This window comes from Bubalus kerabau, chromosome 11 (assembly GCF_029407905.1).
Source record: "Bubalus kerabau isolate K-KA32 ecotype Philippines breed swamp buffalo chromosome 11, PCC_UOA_SB_1v2, whole genome shotgun sequence".
Lineage (NCBI taxonomy): Eukaryota > Metazoa > Chordata > Mammalia > Artiodactyla > Bovidae > Bubalus > Bubalus kerabau.
In genome coordinates this window covers 9,511,804-9,534,746 of record NC_073634.1, presented here as the reverse complement: position 1 = coordinate 9,534,746, position 22,943 = coordinate 9,511,804, and the positions used below count along the sequence as shown (strand labels likewise).

The 22,943-nt window shown below is 47.0% G+C and overlaps 1 protein-coding gene across 31 annotated transcripts in view; it reads right to left on the bottom strand.

Annotated features, from left to right (window-relative positions):
- MAP4K4 (mitogen-activated protein kinase kinase kinase kinase 4) overlaps positions 1-16,006 on the bottom strand; it is a 151,651-nt gene extending 135,645 nt beyond the window's left edge. For 6 of the 31 annotated variants that reach the window (XM_055539496.1, XM_055539491.1, XM_055539494.1 and 3 more), the window contains exons 1-2: positions 15,485-16,001; positions 15,070-15,135 (exon numbers count right to left, since the gene is read on the bottom strand). In XM_055539496.1, the coding sequence (XP_055395471.1) occupies positions 15,070-15,135; positions 15,485-15,541 (123 nt within the window). In that variant the 5' untranslated portion in view covers positions 15,542-16,001. Of the gene's footprint in view, positions 1-15,069; positions 15,136-15,484 lie in introns of all 31 variants that reach the window. The other 25 variants (XM_055539490.1, XM_055539474.1, XM_055539469.1 and 22 more) reach the window with 9 other exon arrangements.
- Between the last annotated feature and the right edge of the window lie 6,937 nt (positions 16,007-22,943).

Below are 22,943 nucleotides of genomic sequence, written 5' to 3'. Positions count from 1 at the left end.
CTGATGAAAGCACATTTCTTTGATTAATTACAGAAGACGGTTGAGGAATATATTTCTTAAACTGTTTTTGGGGGAAGAGGGGCTCATTTGAAATGTAAGATAATTACAACCATTAAGTATAAATACATTGTGTGTGTGTGTTATCACTCAGTCATGTCTGACTGTTAGTGACCCCATGGATTGTAGCCCACCAGGCTCCTCTGTCTTGGAATTCTCCAGGCAAGAATACTGGAATGGGTTGCCATTTCCTTCTCCAGAGGATCTTCCCAACCCAGGGATTGAACCTGGATCCCCTGCCTTGCAGGCAGACTCTTTACTGACTGAGCCACCAGGGAAGCCCAAAACATGTTGTACGAGATGGCATAATCTTCTCAGAGTTAAAGTTCATTTCTCAACAGTTTCTTCACAAGTAGAGGAAATGCATTTTAGCAAAAGCTCCCTTCCCTGTAATTTAGTCTGAGCAGGTTGCATGGGTGAAATGTGTTCTGGGTAGTTCCTCTTTTGCTAGTTATTTATAAACAAGCAGTTTAAAAAGTTAAAAACTATGTTTTGAGAGTATAAGAATAGTAAGTGTTAAACTAAATCTGACAAGACCATTATGTAGCATTTACACAGCACCATCAGATTTCCAAAGTGCCTTGAAGTCACTACAGTTTCTTAGAGCACCGCACTGGGTTAGATTTGAGATTTATCTGCACTCATGTATGAGTAAGGCCCTGAAGATTTTCAACAACCTGCTCTGTCCCAAGGCCAGCTGAGTTTCCAGACTGTAACTGCAATGGAAAGATCCTTGGGTATTTGTTACTCCTGGTGATGGGAGGTAGGAACTTCTTCATTTATCATTCAAACTGAAATACTTCACTAGCAATGCACATTTTTTCCTCTTAGATGACATATTTTAGGCATACCAAAGATTCTGCTGTAACAGACATTTTTCATTCATCAACCCTTGAGGTTCAAGGCAAACTATTCTTAGTGTTTCAGGGCCAGAGTCTTTGATCTTCCTTAAGAAACACAGTTCTCTATGCTTCTGATAATGATAGGTATGTTACCTAAGTATATACTTGTACATATCTGGAATAGACTTTCTACAGTGAAATTCTCCACATTGAAAATTTTGTAAGAGATGATAAAATAATCTAGGGAGAGCTATTTCATATCTAGACAGCTTGGTGTGGTTCCATTTCCTTGCCTCTTTTTTTTTTCCCCTCTGCTGTACTGTATGGTACTTAATTTATAAAGGTTTTGAAAGAATCAGTGACATTATCAAGTCATTCCTTAAGGCATTTGCAGGAGGAACTGAGAGTATCTCTAGATGTTCTCTCACCAATACTGGGGGATGGGGTGGGAACTGTCTGTGATCTGATTGGTAAAGAATTTGCCTGCAAATGCAAGAGACACAAGAGACACGGGTTCGATCCCTGGATCAGGAAGATCCCCTGGAGTAGGAAATGGCAACCTGCTCCAGCATTCTGGCCTGGAGAATTCCATAGACAGAGGAGCCTGGTGGGCTACATTCTATGGGGTCACAAAGAGTTGGGCACAACTGAGGAGGTGAACACATTAGTCTGCAAAACAATAGATCTTCCATCATGAGAGGAGTAAGTCCTAACCGACAGAACTTTTGTCAAGTGCCAGAAAAGCATCTTGAAAGTATGTGCCACAGAAATTCAGTAGTCCTTTTCAAGAACAGCTTGGAGGACTACTCCTCACTCTTCCCAATTTCCAAACCTTCCACAAAGCTGCCGTAATCAAAACTGTGTGGCCCTGGCAACAGGATAAATACAGAGATCAAGAGGATGGAGTGGAATGGAATTCAGAGTTCAGAAATTTAAATAAGGGAAAAAAAGTTCAGAAATGCTCACATTTAAGGTCAATGGGTTTTTGACATGTGTATCAAAACAACTGAATGGAAAAGGAATTAGTCCTTTCAACAAACGGTGCTGGGCCACCGGATATCCACATGCAAATGAATGAAGCTGCACCCCTACTTCAGAATCTACACAAAATTAATTCAAAGTAGATCAAACAGCTAACCATAAGAGTCAAAACTATGAAGTTTCAAAGGAAAACATAAGAGGAAATCTTCAATAATCTTAGCTTAGGCAGTAGGTTCTTGGATATGACACCACGAGCACACCAAAGCGAAAGAGACAGTAAGCTGAGCTTTAGCAAAATGAAAAACACTTCTGCGCTTCCAAGTACATCATCAAGAAACCAAAAAGTCAGTTCACAGAATGGGAGAAAATCTTTGCAACTCATACATCTGGCAAAAGACATGTATCCAGAATACATAAAGAATTCTTAGAAACGAAAACCTTTAAAAAACAAAAAACACAATTTAAACATGTCCAAAGGATATGAATACCATTTCTCCTAATATATTCAAATGACGAACAAGCATGTGAAAAGATGCTTACATTATTAGTTATCAAAGAAAAACAATCTAAACCACTAAAATGAAATACCACTAGGATGGCTCTAATCAAATAGATAATTAGATAATTACAAGTATGGTAAGGAGGTACAGAAACTGGAACCTTCATACACTGCTGGTGGGAATGCTGAACGGTCCAGTTGCTTTGGAAAACTAGCAGTTTCTCTAAAGGTGAGCGTTAACGTGACAGTAAAAGCAATTCTCCTCCCAGGTAGACAACCAAGAAAAGGAAAGCAGTCTATTCAAAAACGTGCACACAAGTGTTCACAGCAGCAGTATTCCTAATTGAACAAAAGTAGAAACAGTCCACAAGACCCTCCACTGAATAATAAATAAAACTAGTACTTACATTCAATGGAATGTTATTCTGCAACAAAAAGAAATGAAGTACCAATACATACTACAACACAGTGAAAGAGAAAGTCACTCAGCTGTGTCTAATTCTTTGCAACCCCGTGAAACAGTTCATGGACTTCATCAGGCCAGAATACTGGAGTGGGTAGCCTTTCCCTTCTCCAGGGGATCTTCCCATCCCAAGAAACCAAACCCAGGTCTCCCACATTGCAGGCGGAGCCTTTAATAGCTGAGCCACCAGGGAAGCCCAAGAATACTGGAGTGGGTAGCCTATCCCTTCTCCAGTGAATCTTCCCGACCCAGGAATCAAACCGGGGCCTCATGCATTGCAGGCGGATTCTTTATCAGCTGAGCTACCAGGGAAGCCCTACTACAACACAGATGAGGCGAAAAAAATGACAGAAGATGTCGCTCATCTCCAACTATGAGCGCCGCAGGTTGCTCACAGGGCACCCCGAGGTCTGACAAGCACGCCCTCCCCACCCTACTCCCCATGGGGGTGCTGAGGAGGGCTCCACGGAGAGCTGCTAACTCGGCACAGTCCAGACACCACAAGAGCAGCGGACAGAGGACGCAAGGTCTCCAAAGAGACAGGTGCTCCGGGAAAGCAGAAAGGGCCGGAATTACCATAATCAATGGGACACACCCTCTTATCTCTATTCCATTAACCAGGCCGATGAGTCATCACCTCCAAGGCTCCTCACCCTTCTCTGCCTCAGCCAGAGACAGAATTTAAATCATAAAGCGTCACCGTATATCACAATGTCTACTCTATCAGATCTAGCTTAGTAATAGGCTCCCACGGCCCCCTGCTCTTTCCCACCGGCCACATCACCCGCCTCAAACTGAGGGCCACCTGCTGCCCGATGGCGCACTGAACACTTTTCTTGTTCATTGCCACCAAGAAGGTCCATACAGACGTGGACCATAGAGAAGGCTGAGCACCAAAGAATTGATGCTCTTGAACTGTGGTGTTGGAGAAGACTCTTGAGAGTCCCTTGGACAGCAAGGAGATCATACTAGTCAGTCCTAAAGGAGATCAACCCTGAATATTCATTGGAAGGACAGATGCTGTATTTTGGCCACCTGATGTGAAGAGCCAACTCATTAGAAAAGACCCTGATGCTGGGAAAGATTGAGGGCCAGAGGAGAAGGCGGCAACAGAAAAGGAGAGGCTGGATGTCATCACCAACTCAACAGACATGAGTTTGAGCAAATTCCGGGAGACAAAGAAGGACAGGAAAGCCTGGAGTGCTGTAGTCCATGGGGTCGCAAAGAGTCAGACACAACTGAGCGACTGAACAAAACCAAGAAGGAGCCCGGCACGGTGCCTGGCACACCATGTCCACAGCCAGCAATAGGGCAAGAGCTAAAGGGCTGCTGCTAGCAAAGCAGGCTCAGATCTCTCACAAACAGCAACACACCGCACAGACGCTAAGCCCACAAGTCAGGAAGAATAAAGAGCTGAACATCTACAAGTCTGTTCTGGGAATTAAGAGAAGGAGACACACAAAGAGAAAACTGAGGTATTCTCACTCGCCAGGTTCAAACAGGAAAGGCCCTAAAACAGCAGGCAGGCCCCCCGCAGGTGAATGAATACAGCCAGAAAAGCCTGCACCACCTGAGTGCACATCCTCAACCCCTGGCCGTCCTCACTGCCTGACTCGGGGCCCAGTAAGTCCTATGTCCCTTGGATGCACAGACCTGACCAGGGTAACACTTAGTCTTTGACCTGAGACTTCCCAACTGAATAGTCAGCAAACCACCCCGCAGTTACACAGAGGGTCCCAGAGTCGCTGATGTGGCGTAGGTTCTGACTGCCAACAGTACTCTCTTTTCTTTTTTTGCCCACAACACACAGCATGCAGGATCTTGGTTCCCCGACCAGGGATCGAATCCTTGCCCCTAGGGTGGAAGCATGGATTCTTAACCAGTGGACCACCGGGGAAGTCCCCATTAACAGCATTCTATTACTATCTACGTGTGTGTGCTCGGGCATGTCTGACTCTCTGCAACCCTCTCTGGACTGTCAGTATCATAAGCAGGTAAGATTGAAAGCTCTAAGTACAAGAATTTTCCAAAAGTACCCTCGTATTAAATTTAGATTTGACCTGAATGCATTCAAGTCTCTAATAAAAGATAGCATAAGAGTTCTTTAGAGTGAAAGATGAAAAAATACCCGAAAAGGTACACTTGAGGATAATCAAATGAGTAACTGTATGCCCCCCAACCCCGTGTGTGTGTGTGCGCACGCACATGCTTAATCACATCCAAGTCTTCACAACCCCATGAACCACAGCCCACCAGGCTCCTCTGCCCGTGGGATGTTCCAGGCAAGAATACTGGAAATACTGGAGTGGGTTGCCATTTCCTCCTTCTCCAGGGGATCTTCCCGACCCAGGGATCAAACCCATGACTCCTGCATGTTCTGCATTGGCAGGCGGATTCTTTACCACTGAGCCACCTGGGAAGTCCTGTATTCCCCCACAAAATGCAACAAATCATTTCTTTAACTTCATATACACCCTTCTGACCAAGGATAATAGATTTTGTTATGTTTTTTAAAATCCTGGTGAGTCAATGGTTTCTGTCTGAGATAAAGGAAAACTCCAGTCTTCAGCATCACATGGCAAATGGCTGGCTCTGGACAAGGGAATCCCCCAACACATGTGAGAAGGAAGAACTGGTTTGGTCTAGTTCCCGATACCACTGACCTCACTGATAGTGCACAGTGTGTCTTTACAGTGATAAGAAACTCTTCATGCTTAAAGGAATGAGCTAAACTTAACAGTGATGACTAACACAGAGGGCGGGAAAGGTAATGGTTTCAAGGGAAGGGGCTGGGTCATCAGAACCAGGAGGTGATGAGTTATGCTGACAACGAGGCAGGAGACCCGGGCAGACCAACGCCCCCTCTCTTCTTCTGTGGAAGGCTCCAGGTGGAGCTCTTCGGGAAGCATCTCAGAGGCCAGGCTCAGACACCTGCAGAAGGCGCTCCTCCCAACAGCCAAAACCTAGGAACAACTGCGACATCCGTCAGCTGGCAAACCGGTGGACAGAACACAGCCTGTCCGCAGCCTGAATGCCATCCTGCCAAAGGGGCACACCACCACGCTCAGCAGCGGGACGAACCTTGAAACATCGTGCGAAGAGAAAGGAAGCACACACCAGCGACCACATGCGGCATGGTTTTATTTATACACGATGTTCAAAAAGGGCAAATTATAGACAGAAAATAGGTGGGCCGTTGTCTGGGGCCCTGGGATGGAACAGGGGGGTTCACTGTGAAAGGGGAGGGGGGACCTTGCGAGGGCAAGGGACATGCTGAACGCTGACTTGTGGTAACAGTCACGCCACTCAGCACGTTACCAAAGATGCCTGAGATGCAGGCGTGCGGCGGGTGAACCCCAGAATACATAAAATGTACCTCAATAGAGCTGGTTAAAGGAACAAACCTGTTGGACGAGGCCGGTGTGGAGCAACGGCAATAACTTACGAGGCTGGGATGACGTATACACATTACTACACATAAAACAGATAGCCAATATATAGCACGAGAAACGATACTCAATACTTTATAATAATCAATCAGGGAAAAGAATCTGAAAAAGAATACACACACACGAATAGACAGAGACCCAAATAAACAAATAATAAAAATGAAATCTGGAGGAAAAGGGAAAATAATACAGGAGCTCAAGAAAACCAACCAACCAAAAATATCTACACTCAACACCCTAAGAGAGATAAGAAATAAATCCAAGAAAGAATAGATGCAGTTTACAAAAAAAAAAAAAAAAAAAAACCTGTGTAAAAGGCCTTCTCATAAATTAAAAATATGACAAGGCTTAAAATTCAATAGAAACATTGAAATGGAAAGTCAAAGGCATTTCATACTAGTAGGACAAAAAAGACTGAAAACTACATAACAATAGAGGAAAAGATAAGAAAATAAATCAAAGAGGTGACTAATAGGACTTTCAGAAAGAGAAGGCTGGGAATTTGGAGGGGGAAAAAAAGAAAAATTTCCCAGAAGAAAAGGGCAGCTCCTAATGAAAAGAATTAACCAAGCTCTTGGAACAGTGAATGACAATACACGACAACCACAAAATCTAAGAACATCAGGAATAAAGAGAATATCCTAAAAGCTTCCCCAAAGAAGTTACAACAGATCACACTCAAATAGAAGAGCAGTGTCTTCAAAACTCCCAAGAGAAAAGTGGATTTCCAGCCAACAGTATTTTCCACCAGCTAATATATAAATCCCATGCAAAGGTAGAATGCAAACATTTTCAGCTCTCCAAAGACAAAAGTTTTGCACCTGGAGGATGTGCTTCAGGAAAGTTAAGGCAGTAAACCAAAAACAAAAAAAGGCTGCGGTATCCAGGAAATAGATGGTCTGGGACCAGAGCTATGACACACCAAAGTTGGGGCACGTATACCTGAACAGCTCCCCTCCAGGGAGAAAAAAGTGAGTCTACAGGCTCCTTGGAAGGAAAGCTATAACAAATCTAGATGGCGTATTAAAAAGCAGAGACATCACTTTGCCAACAAAGGTCCGTATCGTCAAGGCTATGGTTTTTCCAGTACTCATGTACAGATGTGAGAGTTAGACCATAAAGAAGGCTGAGCACCGAAAAGTGGATGCTTTCTAATTGTGGTACTAGAGAAGACTCTAGAGAGTCCCTCGGACAGTAAGGAGATCAAACCAGTCAATCCTAAAGGAAATCAATCCTGAATATTCATTGGAAGGACAGAAGCTGAAACTCGGATACCTTGGCCACCTGATGTGAAGAGCTGACTCATTGGAAAAGACTCTGACTCTGATGTTGGGAAAGCTTGATGGCCAAAGGAGAAGCGGGCATCAGAGGATGAAATGGTTGGATGGTATCACCCACTCAATAGAGATGAATCTGAGCAAACTCCAAGAGATAGTGAAGGACAGGGAAGCCTGGCATACTGCAGTCCACAGGGTCGCAAAGAGCTGGACACACAACAAAAAATAAGTTATCTGAAACAATAAGTCATTAGTCATACTTAAGTGTTTTAAAAAAAAACTGTTGGTAAAAGCTTAACTCTGCTAGGCATTTGATGTAACTTTTCAAGTGTTTAAAACAGAAAACAGAATCCTATTAGACTACTTGGCTCAGAGATAAGCGGTATAATGCAATTATCATTTTAACCCCAAATTATGATATACTCATTTAAGGGAGGCGGGCAGGTATAACAGCTAATTCTTCACAAAAGATCACAACAGTAGTTCAAAAACCATAACTACCATCTCTAGAAGTCAGTTAAGTCTACAAAACTAATAAACCAAGAAAAAGCCATGCAAGCATATAATTTAAAAATACGGCAGTCAATTTCAGATGGATCAACTAAAAGCATCTTGGAATAGGACAACTCTAAGTTTTGAAACTGTTTATCTTTGTAGGACCTTAAATAGTAGTACTTTATATACCACAGGGAACTATATTAAATACGCTATAATAAACCATAATGGAAAAGAATGTGTATATAATATGAAAAAGGATGTGTATTATATATTTATAAAACTGAATCACTCTGCTATACAGCAGAAATTAACACAACATTGTAGAATCAACTATACTCCAATAAACTAAATTTTAAAAAAAAAGATTCGGGATGGTATTTTCTGTACCTGATTTTCTGTCTCTTTCCTTGTCTAGTTGGTACCGTATTTTATGGCCCAAGCCCTGTGGAGGCTGGAAAGCTGGGGTTGGGTGCATGGGCTGTGTCTGGGTGCAGGCCTGGGGAGACAGAGCCGTCTCAGGATGTCACACGTCTGGCACACGGTGTCCACCCTGTCTTCCCTGTGCTCCTGGAGGGTGAACGCTCTGCCTGCACCGTGCGCAGACCCTGACCATCAGGCAGGGCCCAGCTCGGGCTGCAGGGCAGTGAGTGCCCTGAGAGGCAGGACACCAGCCCCGTATGGTTAACCTGTCTCCCGAAATTAGCTCCAAGTTCCTCATGATGCTACACAGATGTCAGTTTCTAAGATCCCAGGTTTTAAAAGCTGAGAAGTTCTAAAACTTACCATTTGGTCCTTCCTTTTGAAATTTTTACAGAAAACAGTGCCGTGCAACTCAGCGCTTGCCAATACATCGTGCACTCTGCTTGTGAACGATGCCAGCTGACGTTTATTATTGAGCCAGCCTCCTAACAGAGTATCATAAAAACCTGAGACCATTCGTTCAGCCACCACGCTGGTCACCGGTGACATTAACGTTGCCCTGGTCTCCATTCTCTTCCTCACCATCCTTCCCCTAAGTCCGAAAAATGTCGTTGTTCAGTTGTGACCGACAAATGTATCCTGATGATTCAATTCTTGTGTTGTCATGTTATGAGCCCAAAATATTAATAACTGTAAACAGAATCTTCTAAAAGTACTTGGGAATCTCTACCCCCTGATAATCATGTTCCGATGAAAATCAGGTCCCAAATTAAACGTTCAACACAGCTTTTTAATATGTTAACACTGATAATTCAGAGCGGTATTAAAACCAACCTGAATTCACAAAAAATCTGTTTATACTAAATATTTACAGCAATTATTCGCAAGTACTTTTAAGATGACCTGCGATCCACTAGCTAAATATCTAGCTACTTGTGGGAGAAATAAAGTTTTTAAAACCCTGATTTTCAAACAGTAAGGTGACGACCTAAAATTGTTTCGACCATTAAAATCATCACAAAAAGTTCTAAACAGGCAGTGTTCGATTTTGAGAACCCAGTGCGGATTAAGTTCCTGACTCCACTACCATCAATTCTTGGTCTGCACTCTTGCACATTTTCCTTTATAAGATAGAGAGTGAAGCTTCCAGTGCTGCACTCTGGGCAACAGTCCCGTTTGGTACCCGGGCCACCTGGGTCTGCAAGTCGTGCACTTGCGAGATAATCTGTATGCACTGCTGTCTGCCAATGTAAGTCATCAGAACAGAGACAGCGGAAAGCACTGTTGCTAACGATGAGAAGCACAGGCACCCTAAAGTCAGCGCAGCCTAGAGACAGAGCATGCCCAACAGCTCTGAGGGCAGGCAGCCCTTCGGCTTGCAAACTTGCATTTTTTGCCCTTTTCTTAACCAATTCTGGATTTATACCTTGCCTCAAGCTACTATTCATAACAAGATGAAAGTATATATTTACTAAGAAAGAGAAGTAACAAAATAAAAGACCATATATGAAGTGCATGTGTCAAAGCATCCACCTTTAGGTTAAAATGCATTTTATAGTTTTTTTTTTGTTCCCTAGGGATGAAACAAACACCTTATTCCTTGGTTTAGCACACCTGCTCATTACTTCCAAAGTAGGATCTGTTTTTCCAAAAATCATCTTTGCTTTTCCAGGGTCAGTCCACAAAAATCAATGAACACACACATTGTACCAAAAGGGCCCCCGGATAATATTTTTGGATGATGTCAATACACAGAAACAGATATATCTGAGATCCATTAAGGGGGGGGAGACAAAATACAAGTCTGCAAGCTACAGAAATAAACACTGTATTACAAAGTTTCAAACAATAAGTAGTTTAAAACAACCTATCATCAGCAGGGTGTCATCTGATGGTTGGCTTTTCTGCAAGACTTTTGACATTCCTGATTTAGTTTCATTTCAAAAGTTTTTGGAAGTTCGGGTTGATAATTATTTTCTAAGAGAGCCACTCGCCTGTGTGTGTCCTCTCCGCCTCCCTTCAACCCAGGCCCAGAATCTTACCAGCAGGAAGAACTCTGTGCCTCTGAACAAGTCTGTACATGCCACTCAGAAGCTGATCAACCCTCCTCTTAAGGAAAACATGCAGTTCTACAAAGTTCATTGTGCCCCAGTGAATGTCTTCACCTCAATTAAGAGCAAGAGTCGCTATCCTGACAAGGTAACACTTGCAGAAACCCACCCCCACAACAAAAGTTTAAGTGCCTGCTCCAAAATGTTACACTGATGATTTTTTAAAGCTACACGATTTACATGGCACTTTTATTGCTAAGCAATCGAAAGCAATTTCAGCACTTTCAAAAATCCCAAGGCTCCTTGTCATCCAGCGGGCAAACAGCGGACCCATGTAAAGGACCACACCAAAGCTTGCAGACATGGAGTAAATTGATCAAAGAAGGAAGCCCAAATACTCATTCCAACTCTCCTCTCTGATGCCCTCCCTGCCCAGGCCTGGCCTTCCCCTCCTCTCCCCTGGACTGCTGACCCAGGCCAACCATCTCACCGTCTCCTTCTCCAAATCTCATCTGAGCCAGCCTCCTATTCTCAGAGACCCCCAAACTTCCAGTGGATCCTTGATGCCAAGGAATGAGGGGCGTCCTCAACATCAACAGGAATAAACCCTCCTCCAGATGCCCACCACTCCCTAGCCCTCCTACCACTCCCAGAGGGTCACCTTTGGCCACACATACCCCACTTTCAATAAAAGAGGGGGACGGCACCAGCACAGCGCCTAACAGGTAGCCAACTCTCAGGTTAACTCTACTCCCCATCCTCAGGCCTGGAGGAGCCTCCTCCTCAACCTTCAAGGCCTCCAGCCCAGGACAGGGTCAAAGTCAAGATGCTCATCCGTCCCTCCAGTGAGGAAGCCCTGGCTCCAGGCAAGGGGGCTGCTGGATTCTCAGCTCCCTAACCACCCCCTCACCCCACCCCCACCCCCCAGGCCTCGCCGGTGCAGGATTTTCCTGTCTTTAGCCAAGACATTTTGGACCACTGGCCACTGAATGCACACAAAAAGCAAAATAAGAGTAGCTATCCCAAGAAAAGAAACACAGGCAGCCAAATTTAAAAATAACAAACTCCAATGACACAAAAATGAACTTCGATCTATCAATCCTGACTTGGATTCTTCCCATTATCACCATCCCCTTTTGATGACAATAATTAAAATTCACTACATCTACTACATTCACTACTCGACAGGCACAGGAACATGTTACAGACACTTCTTTTATAAATTTATGGTACTCTGAATGAAACCCTGCAAACAGAAATTCACAATGTTTTCCCCTTTTTAATTTATAAGTATCCTTCCCTATGATCACTCAAAAACCTAAAGCAAAAACTAAGTTTCTCTAAATAGAATACAGCCTATGTCTCACATCCTTTTTTAAAAACAAAGTCATGTACTGTTCAACTATACCATTTTAGTCAGGAATGGAGAAAATTCTAAACTCCCCAAGAAAGCCATTTTCATAGAACATCTCAAAACTCAGCAAACTCCCTCTCTCAACTCATTCACTTCATGTAAACACAATCTTCTAAAAACAAGCAACCACTAATCACTAAAAGAGTTCACAGAAAAAAAAAAAAAACAGAAAATATAACAATGAAATAAACTAGGCCTACAGGTTGCTCAGCTTACAGGTGTTTCACCTAAAATTGTTCTTTTAATTTCCAAACTCTGACACTAGTCACACTGATGGAAGTTCAGGAAGAGTAAACAAATGCTAGAGTGTCAATAATCTAATCACAAAACCACTGTATGCAAATCATACCAGCAGAAACCCTAAACACGCTTCTAGGCATGATGCAAATGGTTCTTGAAACAACAACAAAGGGAGGGGGAAAATGGAGATGTTAGCAGTTTCTGCTCTCTCCACCTCCCAGGGTCAGTTCAAAAATATGAAAGACTTTATCATGAGAGTAAGAAAACATATATGAGACGATCAGGAAAATTTAGCGCTCAACATCTGAAACAAACATGGTTACCAAAGCAGAGACGGGGGATACATTAGGGAGTTTGGGGTTAACATATACACATTACTATCCATAAAATAGACAGCTAATGAGAACCTAGTACATAGCACAGGTAATGCAATATTCTGTAATGATCTACAAGGGAAAAGAATCTGGAAAAGAATATTTACGTACATACATATATACACACATAACTGAATCATCTTTCTGTACACCTGAAACCAGCGCTGCATTGGGAATCAACCAGACTTCAATTAAAAAAAAAACTGAACATGTGCTAGGAAGGAATTCGTGGGTTTTTTTTTGGTATGAGAAGAGCATGGAGACTACCTAAAAAAAAAAAAAAAAAAAACACACCAACTGAAGTATTTATGGGGAAATGGCATCTGAGTTTTGTGTGAAGATAATGGAGGTGGGAGGAAGGACAGCAGAGAAAACCAGATCAGTCACGTGCTGGTCACTGTGAGGCCGGTGCTTGCCTCTTCATCTCCCTCTCTCTCCGGTGTCTGTTTCAAATTCTCTGTAATAATAAAACAACTGCAAGCGAGCAAAAGCTCCCGTCGTGCTCCTGCTTCAGACTGCAGGCCATTGTTGCACAGATTTCCTATAGTTTCCTCGGCTTTGCATAATTTGAGAATTTCTTCTCAATTGTACTTTGTAAGGAGAGAGCCAGAGAGCCTGTTATTGCCCAATCCCAACGGCTTCCCAAACCTGGTGCTTAGCAAATCGATCCCAAAAGCTTGGGGGGAGAGTGTGGAACCAGAGGGAAGGAGCAGGGGAAACCCTGGGAGTGAACCTGCCCCAGCTGCTCCCGTTAAGAACCCCCAGCTCCTAAACCCATGAAGACACATCCACGGTTCACTCTCTTTTTCTCTTACAGTTTAAAAACAAGAACAGCTTCTGGTCTACTTCCACCAGCCTTCACGTTCGTGCTGACCCTTGAAGACCCAAACAATCCAACTTCTGTGTAACCAGGTCAAAAACAAGCCCTGGCTAACTCACTTGGACGAAGATGGTCACCACTCGGACCTGGCCAATAAAACTCGGTCAGGAAAAACCGACCAGTGCATAAACAAACGCTGAGGCTGGGGAGGGTCTCGGAGCCAGTTAGCAGGCTACTCAGGGAGTTGCAACACGACCGTTTCCAAAACTTTCCAAAAGCTTCCAAATTCAGTTGAGCCCGGCAGGCCGAGCTTAACAGGGCTCTCTTTCAAATTCAAAAACCTGGCCCTGGCCCCAACTGTTAGCCAACAGAACACATGCTGATTCACTTGAGATCACCTAAAAAGACGGACTCCGTCCAGTTCAGACCACAGGCCAGTACACGGCCGGGATCGGGGGAAAGTTGGGGCTGTGGATAGATAAACCCTATTCACAAAGCAGAAAAAGGGACAATGGGATCCACACTTAATTTGGCCGAAGAAAATGTCTACAGTCAGCTTCCAACACCCCCCTCCTCCACTTTTCACCAGACAATGACAATTCTTCACAGCGAACCACAAAGCCCTGCTTCATAAGATTTTTTTTTTTCCTATCCCAATCCAACTAGAAAACAGGGAACAGCTATGAACACCCCCGGTGGGACACAGATAACTTGGAGAGAGCCTTCAGTAATAAGAAACAAATCAGAAAAGGGAGAATTTCACGTTCTGTTTCAAACATTCAAGGGCCCTGCCTCCATTAGCCAGAGCTCTGGGTAATCTCCACAGTGTGCACTGAACAAAACCAGCAACACCCTTAGTCTCATCAGGTGCCTATTACTCAGGGCCCACTCAGAGTCTCCGAATTGTTAGTTTGAAGCGATTGGGGGGTGGGGGTGGGGGGAGATCATGTTAAAAAAAGAGAGAGAAAAAGACCTGGGGTAGGTGTGAAATCTGGGCACCCTCGCCACTCCTGAGCTCTGTCTCATTTCTGTTTCAATTACACACCTGTCAAACAGGTTATTCCTGGAATTCAGACTGTATAATCCTCACCCTGTAATTCTTCCTGCTCCTGCTACCCAAACACACAGCCCTCCCCTGTTCCCCAAAATATGCGCCCATCGGTAGAACGTATGCTGGTGATAAAGCAGAACCAGGTATCAGCAAACTCCGCTCCCTGGACTCCCGGCGAGCATTCAAACGGGGCAACACGAAGACAATTCTCAAGGAGGAGAAGGCAGTGCTTTGGGATAATCACAGGCGAGGCCTGCCTATTCTGAATTTTAATGAACACACCAACTCCGAAGGCCACATCTGGGAAAAACGGGGTGGGGGGGGCGGCGGTGAGGGGACATGTAGGCTGTCTGATGCAAAAAAAAAAAAAAAACACAACGCTTTCCCATTTTATGGAAGTGCATGCCTGAGAGTGGAGCGTTATTTCCTTATCTGAGAGCCAGGAAATGAGGTCTTTTCAGGCCAGTGTGAATATAAACTCGGCTAAAAAACAGCGGGACGGCGAGGCGAGCCCCCTCTCCCAACTTCAGCCGCGCGGCGTGGCCTCCGGGCGGCGGCGTGTCCATCCCCCCGCGCCCCCGGACCAGAAGTTTCAACCCGTCCCCGGGAAACAAAGGAGGCGCCCGCACCGACCTTATAGACTTGTCCGTAGGTGCCATTTCCCACCACTTCCACCAGCTCGAAAATCCCCGCCGGATCCTGGAGGAGAAAGAGGGGAGGGGTGAGCGTCGGAAAGCAGCACAACAATGAATAAAGAAGCAGGGCAGCCGGAGAGAAAGGGCGGCGACCCCAGCGGTGGGCTTCGCGCAGTGGGGTCGCCGGAGCCCAAGGGCCGCGATCCGGGGGCCGGGGGTTTCGGGCGGCAGCGGCGCCGGCGAAGGGTCGCGCCCCGGGGGCCCCCGCACCCGTCCACGCGGGCAGACAAAGGGGCCGCCGTGCCCGCGGTTCTTCCCGCGGCGGCGCCCGAGCGCCCGGGCGGCCAGGGCGCGGCCCCGGGTCCCCGCGCGCCCCGCGCCCCGCGCCCGAGTGTTCCCGGGCCGCCACTCACCCGCAGGGAGGACAGGTCTATGTCCACCAGACTTTTGGCAGGGGAGTCGTTCGCCATCTTCCCTTTCTGCCTCCGCGGATCGGCCACGATCAGTAGGTCTCCGGCGTGTTTCTGGGCGTCGGAGGCCCGGCCGGCGGCGCGGGCCCGCGGGCGAGGCCGGGGGCGGCGGGCGGGGCAAGCGCGGGCGGGCGGCGGCGGCGGCGCTCACTCCATGGCCGGGGCGGCCGGCAGGCCCCCGGGCGTCGCCCGCGCCTCAGGCCCGGGCCCCGCGCCCCGCGCGCGCCTGCACTAGCGGCCCGGAGCAGGGGCCGCGGCGCCGCCGAGTGTGGAGCCCGGAGCGCGAAGCCGCCAGACAAAGATGAGCGGGGGGCGGGGGCGGCGGCGGCGCGGGAGGAGGAGACACGGGACACCGAAATCGCACTCGGAGGAGAGCGAACAGCTCCCCCTTTCCTCCTCTGGCAGGAAAAGCGGGCGGAAGCGCGCTCGCGCCCGGAGGCGGCAGGGCGGGGGGCACGGGGAGCCGCGCGAATCTCCAGCAGGGGTGGGGCCCGGGCGGCGACCGCACGCGGGGCCGGAGGGGGGCGCGCCCGGGACAAAGGGAAGCCGGCCCGGACCCCCCACCTCCCTGCCTCGGGCGGAGGGGCGGGCCGACCCCCGCCCCCGCGGAGCCCCGCCCCGCCGCGCCCCGCCCCGCCAGGATCCCCGAGCGAGAGGGTCCTCCCGGCCCCCGCGCCCCGGCTTCTTCCCATCGCATCCCCCACCGCCGAGTCTGGCCCCTGAAGACCCTCGTTTCCGGTTTCCGAACCGGCTTCTCTGGTCCTCTCTCTTCTTTTCCAGGCTGAACCGGTGACCTGGTTGTAGTTGGGGATTCGCCGAGCATCACTCGGCCGACGCGTCCCGAGACTTTGGGCGGAAACAATCCGAACCGCTCCATTCACTGCGTTGTGCCGAGTCCCTCACTGTAGACGAGGCGTGGACCAGGAGTCTTGCCCCAAGTTCTGTGCCTAGAGATCGCTGAGGAGCGATGGACAGGCTTCTTCCGCCAACTTTGGAAGCCAGTCAGCAGTTAGTTTCATCCTGGTTACCGTGAATAAATGGTCTGCAGGCATTGCAGCGCTGTCACTCCACTGGCCAAACACCCTAATGGCTCCGTATTCCCTCACAGCGGGGTGTCAAACGTGAGGGTCCAAGAATCACCGAAAGGGATTGCAATGGCGCTGATTGCCCACCCCACCTTCAGAGTTGGATCCACCAAGTGTGGGGTAGGCCAGAGAGGCCTCATTCTCTGTACAGGCGATGCTGAGTTGCTGTGATGGGAAGTTTGAGAACTGGGGCCTCACAGGATGAAACTCCAAGGCCCTTGTGATCAGGCTTCACCAATCTTACCAACCTACCAATCTTACCAACCTACCAATCCTTAGGTTACACACAGTGTCTACTGAACCCCTCCTATGGCCCTAGGGTGATGTTAACCTCATTTTAGGGCTGAGGAAGCTGAAAGAGAAGTCGTTGTTCAGTCTCTCAGTCAGGTCTGAGAGACTCTTTGTGACCCCAGGACTGCATCGTGCCAGGCTTCCCTATCCTTCATTGTCTCCCAGAGCCTGCTCAAACTTATGTCCATTGAGTAGGGATGCCATCCAACCATCTCATCCTCTATCACCCCTTCTCGTCCTGCCCTCAATCTTTCCCAGCATCAGGGTCTTTTCCAACGAGTCAGCTCTTCACATCTAGTGGCCAAAGTATTGAAAGAGAAGGGATTTTCCTAAAGTCTTTAAAGGCGTAGCCCATAAGTGGAGCAGGGGCTCCCACCAGCCTGTTCCCAAACCAAGTGCCTGAGCCAAGTTAGTCTCGGACCAAACAGTGTTTCCCACTCCTCTGTCTCCCAAAACTCCAAGATTTCCAACTCTGAGACTCTCTCCTAAAACATATTCAGGGACTCCTGGAATCCACTGATCAGGAAAATCGTAGTGAGCAAAGTATTTCTGTCAATTTAAGGGTGCCTTTCTTGGGGGGGAGGGGGGCGTGGCACTGCACAGCTCAACCTGTGGGATCTTAGTTCCGCAACGAAGGATTGAACCCAGGCCATGTCAGTGAAAGCACCTGGTCCTAACCACTGGACTGCCAGGGAATTCTTAGTGGTGCTTTTAAATAGTTTTGGTTTTTAATCTACCAACAGCAGTGGACTTATCTATAAGTATAAAGTAAATAATGTACTCAGAGAGTTAGATTGGTGTCAGTGTGAACTTTCAGATTGTAGTATTAGTAATAATATTTTAGTAGTATTTCTTATTAACAAGAGGGCTTCCCTGGTGGCTCAGAGGTTAAAGTGTCTGCCTCCAATGCGGGGGACCCGGGTTTGATCCCTGGGTCAGGAAGATCCCCTGGAGAAGGAAATGGTAACCCACTCCAGTATTCTTGCCTAGAGAATCCCATGGACGGAGAAGCCTTGTAGGCTATAGTCCATGGGGTCACAAGGAGTCGGACACGCCTGAGCAACTTTACTCACTCACTCACTCAACATGTATTGGGTCCAAACAATGTACTAAATCCTTTACGTGTGCTATCCTCCTTATTCTTCACATTAACCCAAAAGGGGAGGTACTCTTACTTTTCTTACTTTACACATTAGGAAAGTGGCCCCAAACCTTTTGGGAACCAGGAACCAACTTCGTGGAGGACAATTTTTTTATGGACGGGGGATGGAGGAGATGGTTTGGGGATAATTCAAATGCATTACATTTCTTGTGCACTTTATTTCTATTATTGTTACATCAGCTCCACCTCAGATCATCAGCATTAGATCCCACAGGTTGGGGACCCCTGTATTAGGAAACGAGCATCTAAAGAAATTAATTGATCTGCTCGGTGCTCACCGGTGTTCACAGTTGAACCCAATGCAGAAACGCCAGGGTCCATCAAGTCAGCCTCTTTCCATGGGTTCACTGTTAGTGTGTTGGTCACTCAGTTGTGTCCAACTCTTTGCAACCCCATGGACTGCAGCCCGCCAGGCCCCTCTGTCCATGGGATTCTCTAGGCACAATACTAGAGTGAGTAGCCATTTCCTTCTCCAGGAGATCTTCCCGACCCAGGGATGGAACCTGTGTCTCCTGAATTGCAGGCAGATTCTTTACTGCCTGAGCCACCAGGGAAGCCCACAAGTTCAGTGTCTGCCTCAAATGTAACTTCATGACGCTGAGGCCCACCCCAGACCACCCGCTTCTTTGCCTAGCCAAATTCTCTTCATCACCTCCAGTTTAATCCAGAAACCGACTCCTCTTTCTACCAGCTCCTTCTAAATCTCGTACGCCACTCTTCCCTGTATCAGCATTGTGATGACTGTCTCTGAGTTTCAATTCAGTACCTTTTCTTAAGTCCCTCCCCAGGGCAAGGGCTTAGCCACCGCCCAGGGTATAAGGGCGATCAGGACAAGCTACCTTCCAAGAGCTTACCATCTGCTGACGGGTGTAGGTCAGTTTCATAAATCACTCCAGTTAAAGGCAGAACGTTAAAAACTCTAGCGCTGTAGAAAGAGCACTAAACAAGTCTAGCAGCAAGTATACTGGACTGGGGGCAAAACTGAACTGGGTTTGAACCTAGTTCTATTATTTATCAGTTATGCAAGCTGGCACGTGTTACTTCTGAGCCCCTGCCATTTCCTCTTCTGTATGCTAGATAATGATGGCAGTGAGGACTGTTAAGAGGACATCTCAAGAGCACAGGGCAGGGTAATAAGGCCTGGAAAAAGGAGATACAAGAGGTGTCGGGCCAGGCTCTCTGAAGACGGCGCATCTAATGGAATGCCAGAGGCAGCACAGACAAAGAGGTAAAAGATTTGCTTGTGGTTCAGAACCTGGTTCACACTTGGGAAGGGCTTCCCCAACGGTGCTAGTGGTCAAGAACCCACCTGCCAATACGGGAGACGTAAGAGATACAGATTCGATTCCTGGGTTGAGAAGATCCCCTGGAGGAGGAAATGGCAATCCCACTCCAGTATTCTTGCCTGGAGAATCCCTTGGACAGAGGAACCAGTTGGGCTACGGTCCACAGGGTCGCAAAGAGTCCGACATGACTGAAGCAACTTAGCACAGCACAGATCCTTGTTCACACTTGGGAAGAGGCTGTCACAAACAGCAAGGCAAGGATGGGAGTTCCTGAACGATGGTAGCAAAGGAAGGTTTGGTTTGGGACTCTACAAATTTAGCTTTTCATGCAGAAGCAGCTCTGAGGCTGGGGACCACATTCTCAATCAACAGCTGTGTATTAGTTCAGGCTGCCATAACGGAATACCATACCTTGGGTGGCTTAAGTAAAAGGGCTTTATTTTCTTATAGCTCTGGAGGCTGGAAGTCTACGATCAAGGTTCCAGCTGATTTGGTTCCAGGGAGAGGGCTCTCTTCCTAGCCTGTAGATAGCTGCCTTCTTACTCTGTCCGGAAACTGGCTTTCCTCAGCGCTACCGTCACAGAAAGAACAAGCTCTCTGGTGTCTCTTATAAGGACACCCATCCTATCAGATCAGGGCCTCTCCCTTATGACCTTATGAATTTACCCTTAATTAGTTCTGTGAAGGCCCCATCACCTAATAATACAGCCACACTGGAACTAGGATTTCAGCATGGGAAGGGGGTGGGGGAGACATATTTGGTCTCTAACAAGCTACATGTGATGCCAGAAAGCAGATCAAAGTCAGGGCTTTGTCCTCCAGCATCTGAGAACACAAATAAACCCACCCAAAAGATGATCAAGATAAGAATGTGGAAAATAAATACTAATTTGGCATTTTAGGTTGGAGGAAAAAACAGCTTGCTTAGACAAAGAATGAGAAGTTGAAAGAATGAGGAAACTGGCTACTCTGGGCTGCTGCTGCTGCTGCTGTTAAGTCGCTTCAGTCATGTCCGACTCTGTGCGACCCCATAGAAGGTAGCCCACCAGGCTCCACCGTCCTTGGGCTTCTCCAGGCAAGAACACTGGAGTGGGTTGCCATTGCCTTCTCCAATGCATGAAAGTGAAAAGTGAAAGTGAAGTTGCTCAGTCGTGTCTGACTCTTAGCGACCCCATGGACTGCAGCCTACCAGGCTCTTCCGTCCATGGGATTTTCCAGGCAAGAGTACTGGAGTGGGTTGCCATTGCCTTCTCCAACTCTGGGCTAGGGGAACTCAGTTCTGAGAAAGCCAGGTGGGAACAGGGGACAAAACCAAGGCCTTGGCTGACCTGAGATTATCAGCCAAGTCAAGGGAAAAACAGCTGAGCATTGGCTTTGAGGAGCTCAGATGGCAGGTGAGATGCTCTTGAATTCAGCAGGCCACGGATTCACATTTGCATCTTCTCAGGGTACAGTGGACCAGACTAGCAATAATCTCCCTCCAGTCACAGAAATTCCAGGGGGATCTTAATTATGGAAACAGTCTATACAGACAGTCCCTTGGACATCCACTTTACTTATTTCTTAGTTTTTCTTAGTTGCAAAAATATTGGTAGCAATTGATTTTCAACCTCAGAATGGGGCAGGGAAAGGGGGGCTGCAGAGCCATGAAACGGAACTACATGAATGTAATTCAAGGGTTCAGGGTCTTTGAAGCCTTAGAGCAACCGGAAATAAATGCTGGAAGTAGTGATCAGTGAGGGGAGCCGAGTAGAACAAGGAGATGATGGTGGAGTGTGTTCAGAAGCTCAGAAAAGGAAAAGCAGAGATTTGGGGGGTCAGAGATCTGAGTTCTGACTCTCTGATGGACAAAGTGTTGCAAATGTTCACCCTCCCTGCCGTTCAGTTTTGTTTTTTTTAATTGGAGGACAATTGCTTTACCATATTGTGTTGGTTTCTGCTGCACAGCAATGCTGCTAAGTCGCTTCAGTCATGTCTGACTCTATGCGACCCCATAGGCGGCAGCCCACCAGGCTCCCCCGTCCCTGGGATTCTCCAGGCAAGAACACTGGAGTGGGTTGCCATTTCCTTCTCCAATGCATGAAAGGGAAAAGGGAAAATGAAGTCGCTCAGTCGTGTCCGACTCTTAGCAACTCCATGGACTGCAGCCTACCAGGCTCCTCCATCATTGGGATTTTCCAGGCAAGAGTACTGGAGTGGGGTGCCATTGCCTTCTCCAGCACAGCAATGTGAATCAGCTAAAATACATCCCCTCCCTCTTAAACCTCCCTCCCACCTCCCTCAGTTGTCTGTCACATGGAATTGGGTGGAAATGATTAAAAGGTCCTCTAGGAAACTTAGAGACTCGGATTTCTAGAACCTTGGCCTCAGCCCTGGAACTGTTCACCCCTCCTATCTGAGTAGAAGAGGATTGATGGGGCCAGTGGAAGTTTCTAGAACCCATGGCATGCTGTAGATTTAGCAGCCAAGCTCAACCCTTAAAGGCTATCTTTGAGCATTGGCAGAGAATCTTTTCAAACCAGTTGATCAGTTAATTTAAAAGGAAGTAACTCCTCTAGTACACAACAGGATGGAAGGCGTGGGGTGCAGAAGCAGATCAAAGGGCAACAAAAGAAGAAGCAGGCCAGAGGCCAGACAGACACGGTACCAGGGCCCTACGGTTGCCACTTCCGTGATGAGGAAGTGGTGTGAGCTCAGAGGTCTCCCAAAAGCAGATCCTGAGACAACGGTTTGGGTGCTGGTGGTTTATCTGGGAGGCAATGCCAGGAAACATAAGTGAATGAAAAGGGAAAGAGAAGCCTGGGATGGAGACGCATCAACAAGGAGAGTGTTCACAGACAGGTTATCACTGGGCAGCTGGGCTGAATGTATTTAGCTGGTCAGGAAATGAGAAATTGCCGATTGACCTTACTTTATGTGTACCTGTGATCACAGAAAAGGGTTTTGTAAACATAAATGGTATCTTAAATACCATTGTTGTGGTTCAATCGCTAAGTCATACCTGACTCTTTGCAACCCCACAGACTGCAGCACGCCAGGCTCCTCTGTCCTCCACTGTCTCCCAGAGTTTGCTCAGATTCATGTCCATTGAGTCAGTGATACTATTCAACCATCTCATCCTCTGTCGCCCCCTTCATCTTTTGCCTTCAATCTGTCCCAGCATCAGGGCCTTTTCCAATGAGTTGGCTCTTTGCATGCAGAATTATTTAGAGACCTATTCGAAACTTCTGTAAAGAGAAGTACTTTCCTTAATTTAGCCTTTCATTTTTCTCTCTTTTTTCTTTTTGGCTGCACCATGAAGCATGCAGGATCTTAGTTCCCTCACCAGGGATCAAATCCATACCCCCTGCAGTGGAAGCATGGAATCAACTCCTGGACTATTGGGGAAGTCTCAGTCTCTTTTGTAAGTTTCTATTTTATATGTAAGGTTAGTTTAAATCAAGTTCAGCCATAACCTGCAAAAATCTCACAGGGGCCTCAAAAATGAGGTCACAGGTAGTCTTGTGTATGTGTGTGTGTGCTCAGTTGCTGAGTCGTGTCCAACTCTTGGCCATCCCATGGACTGTACCCACCAGGCT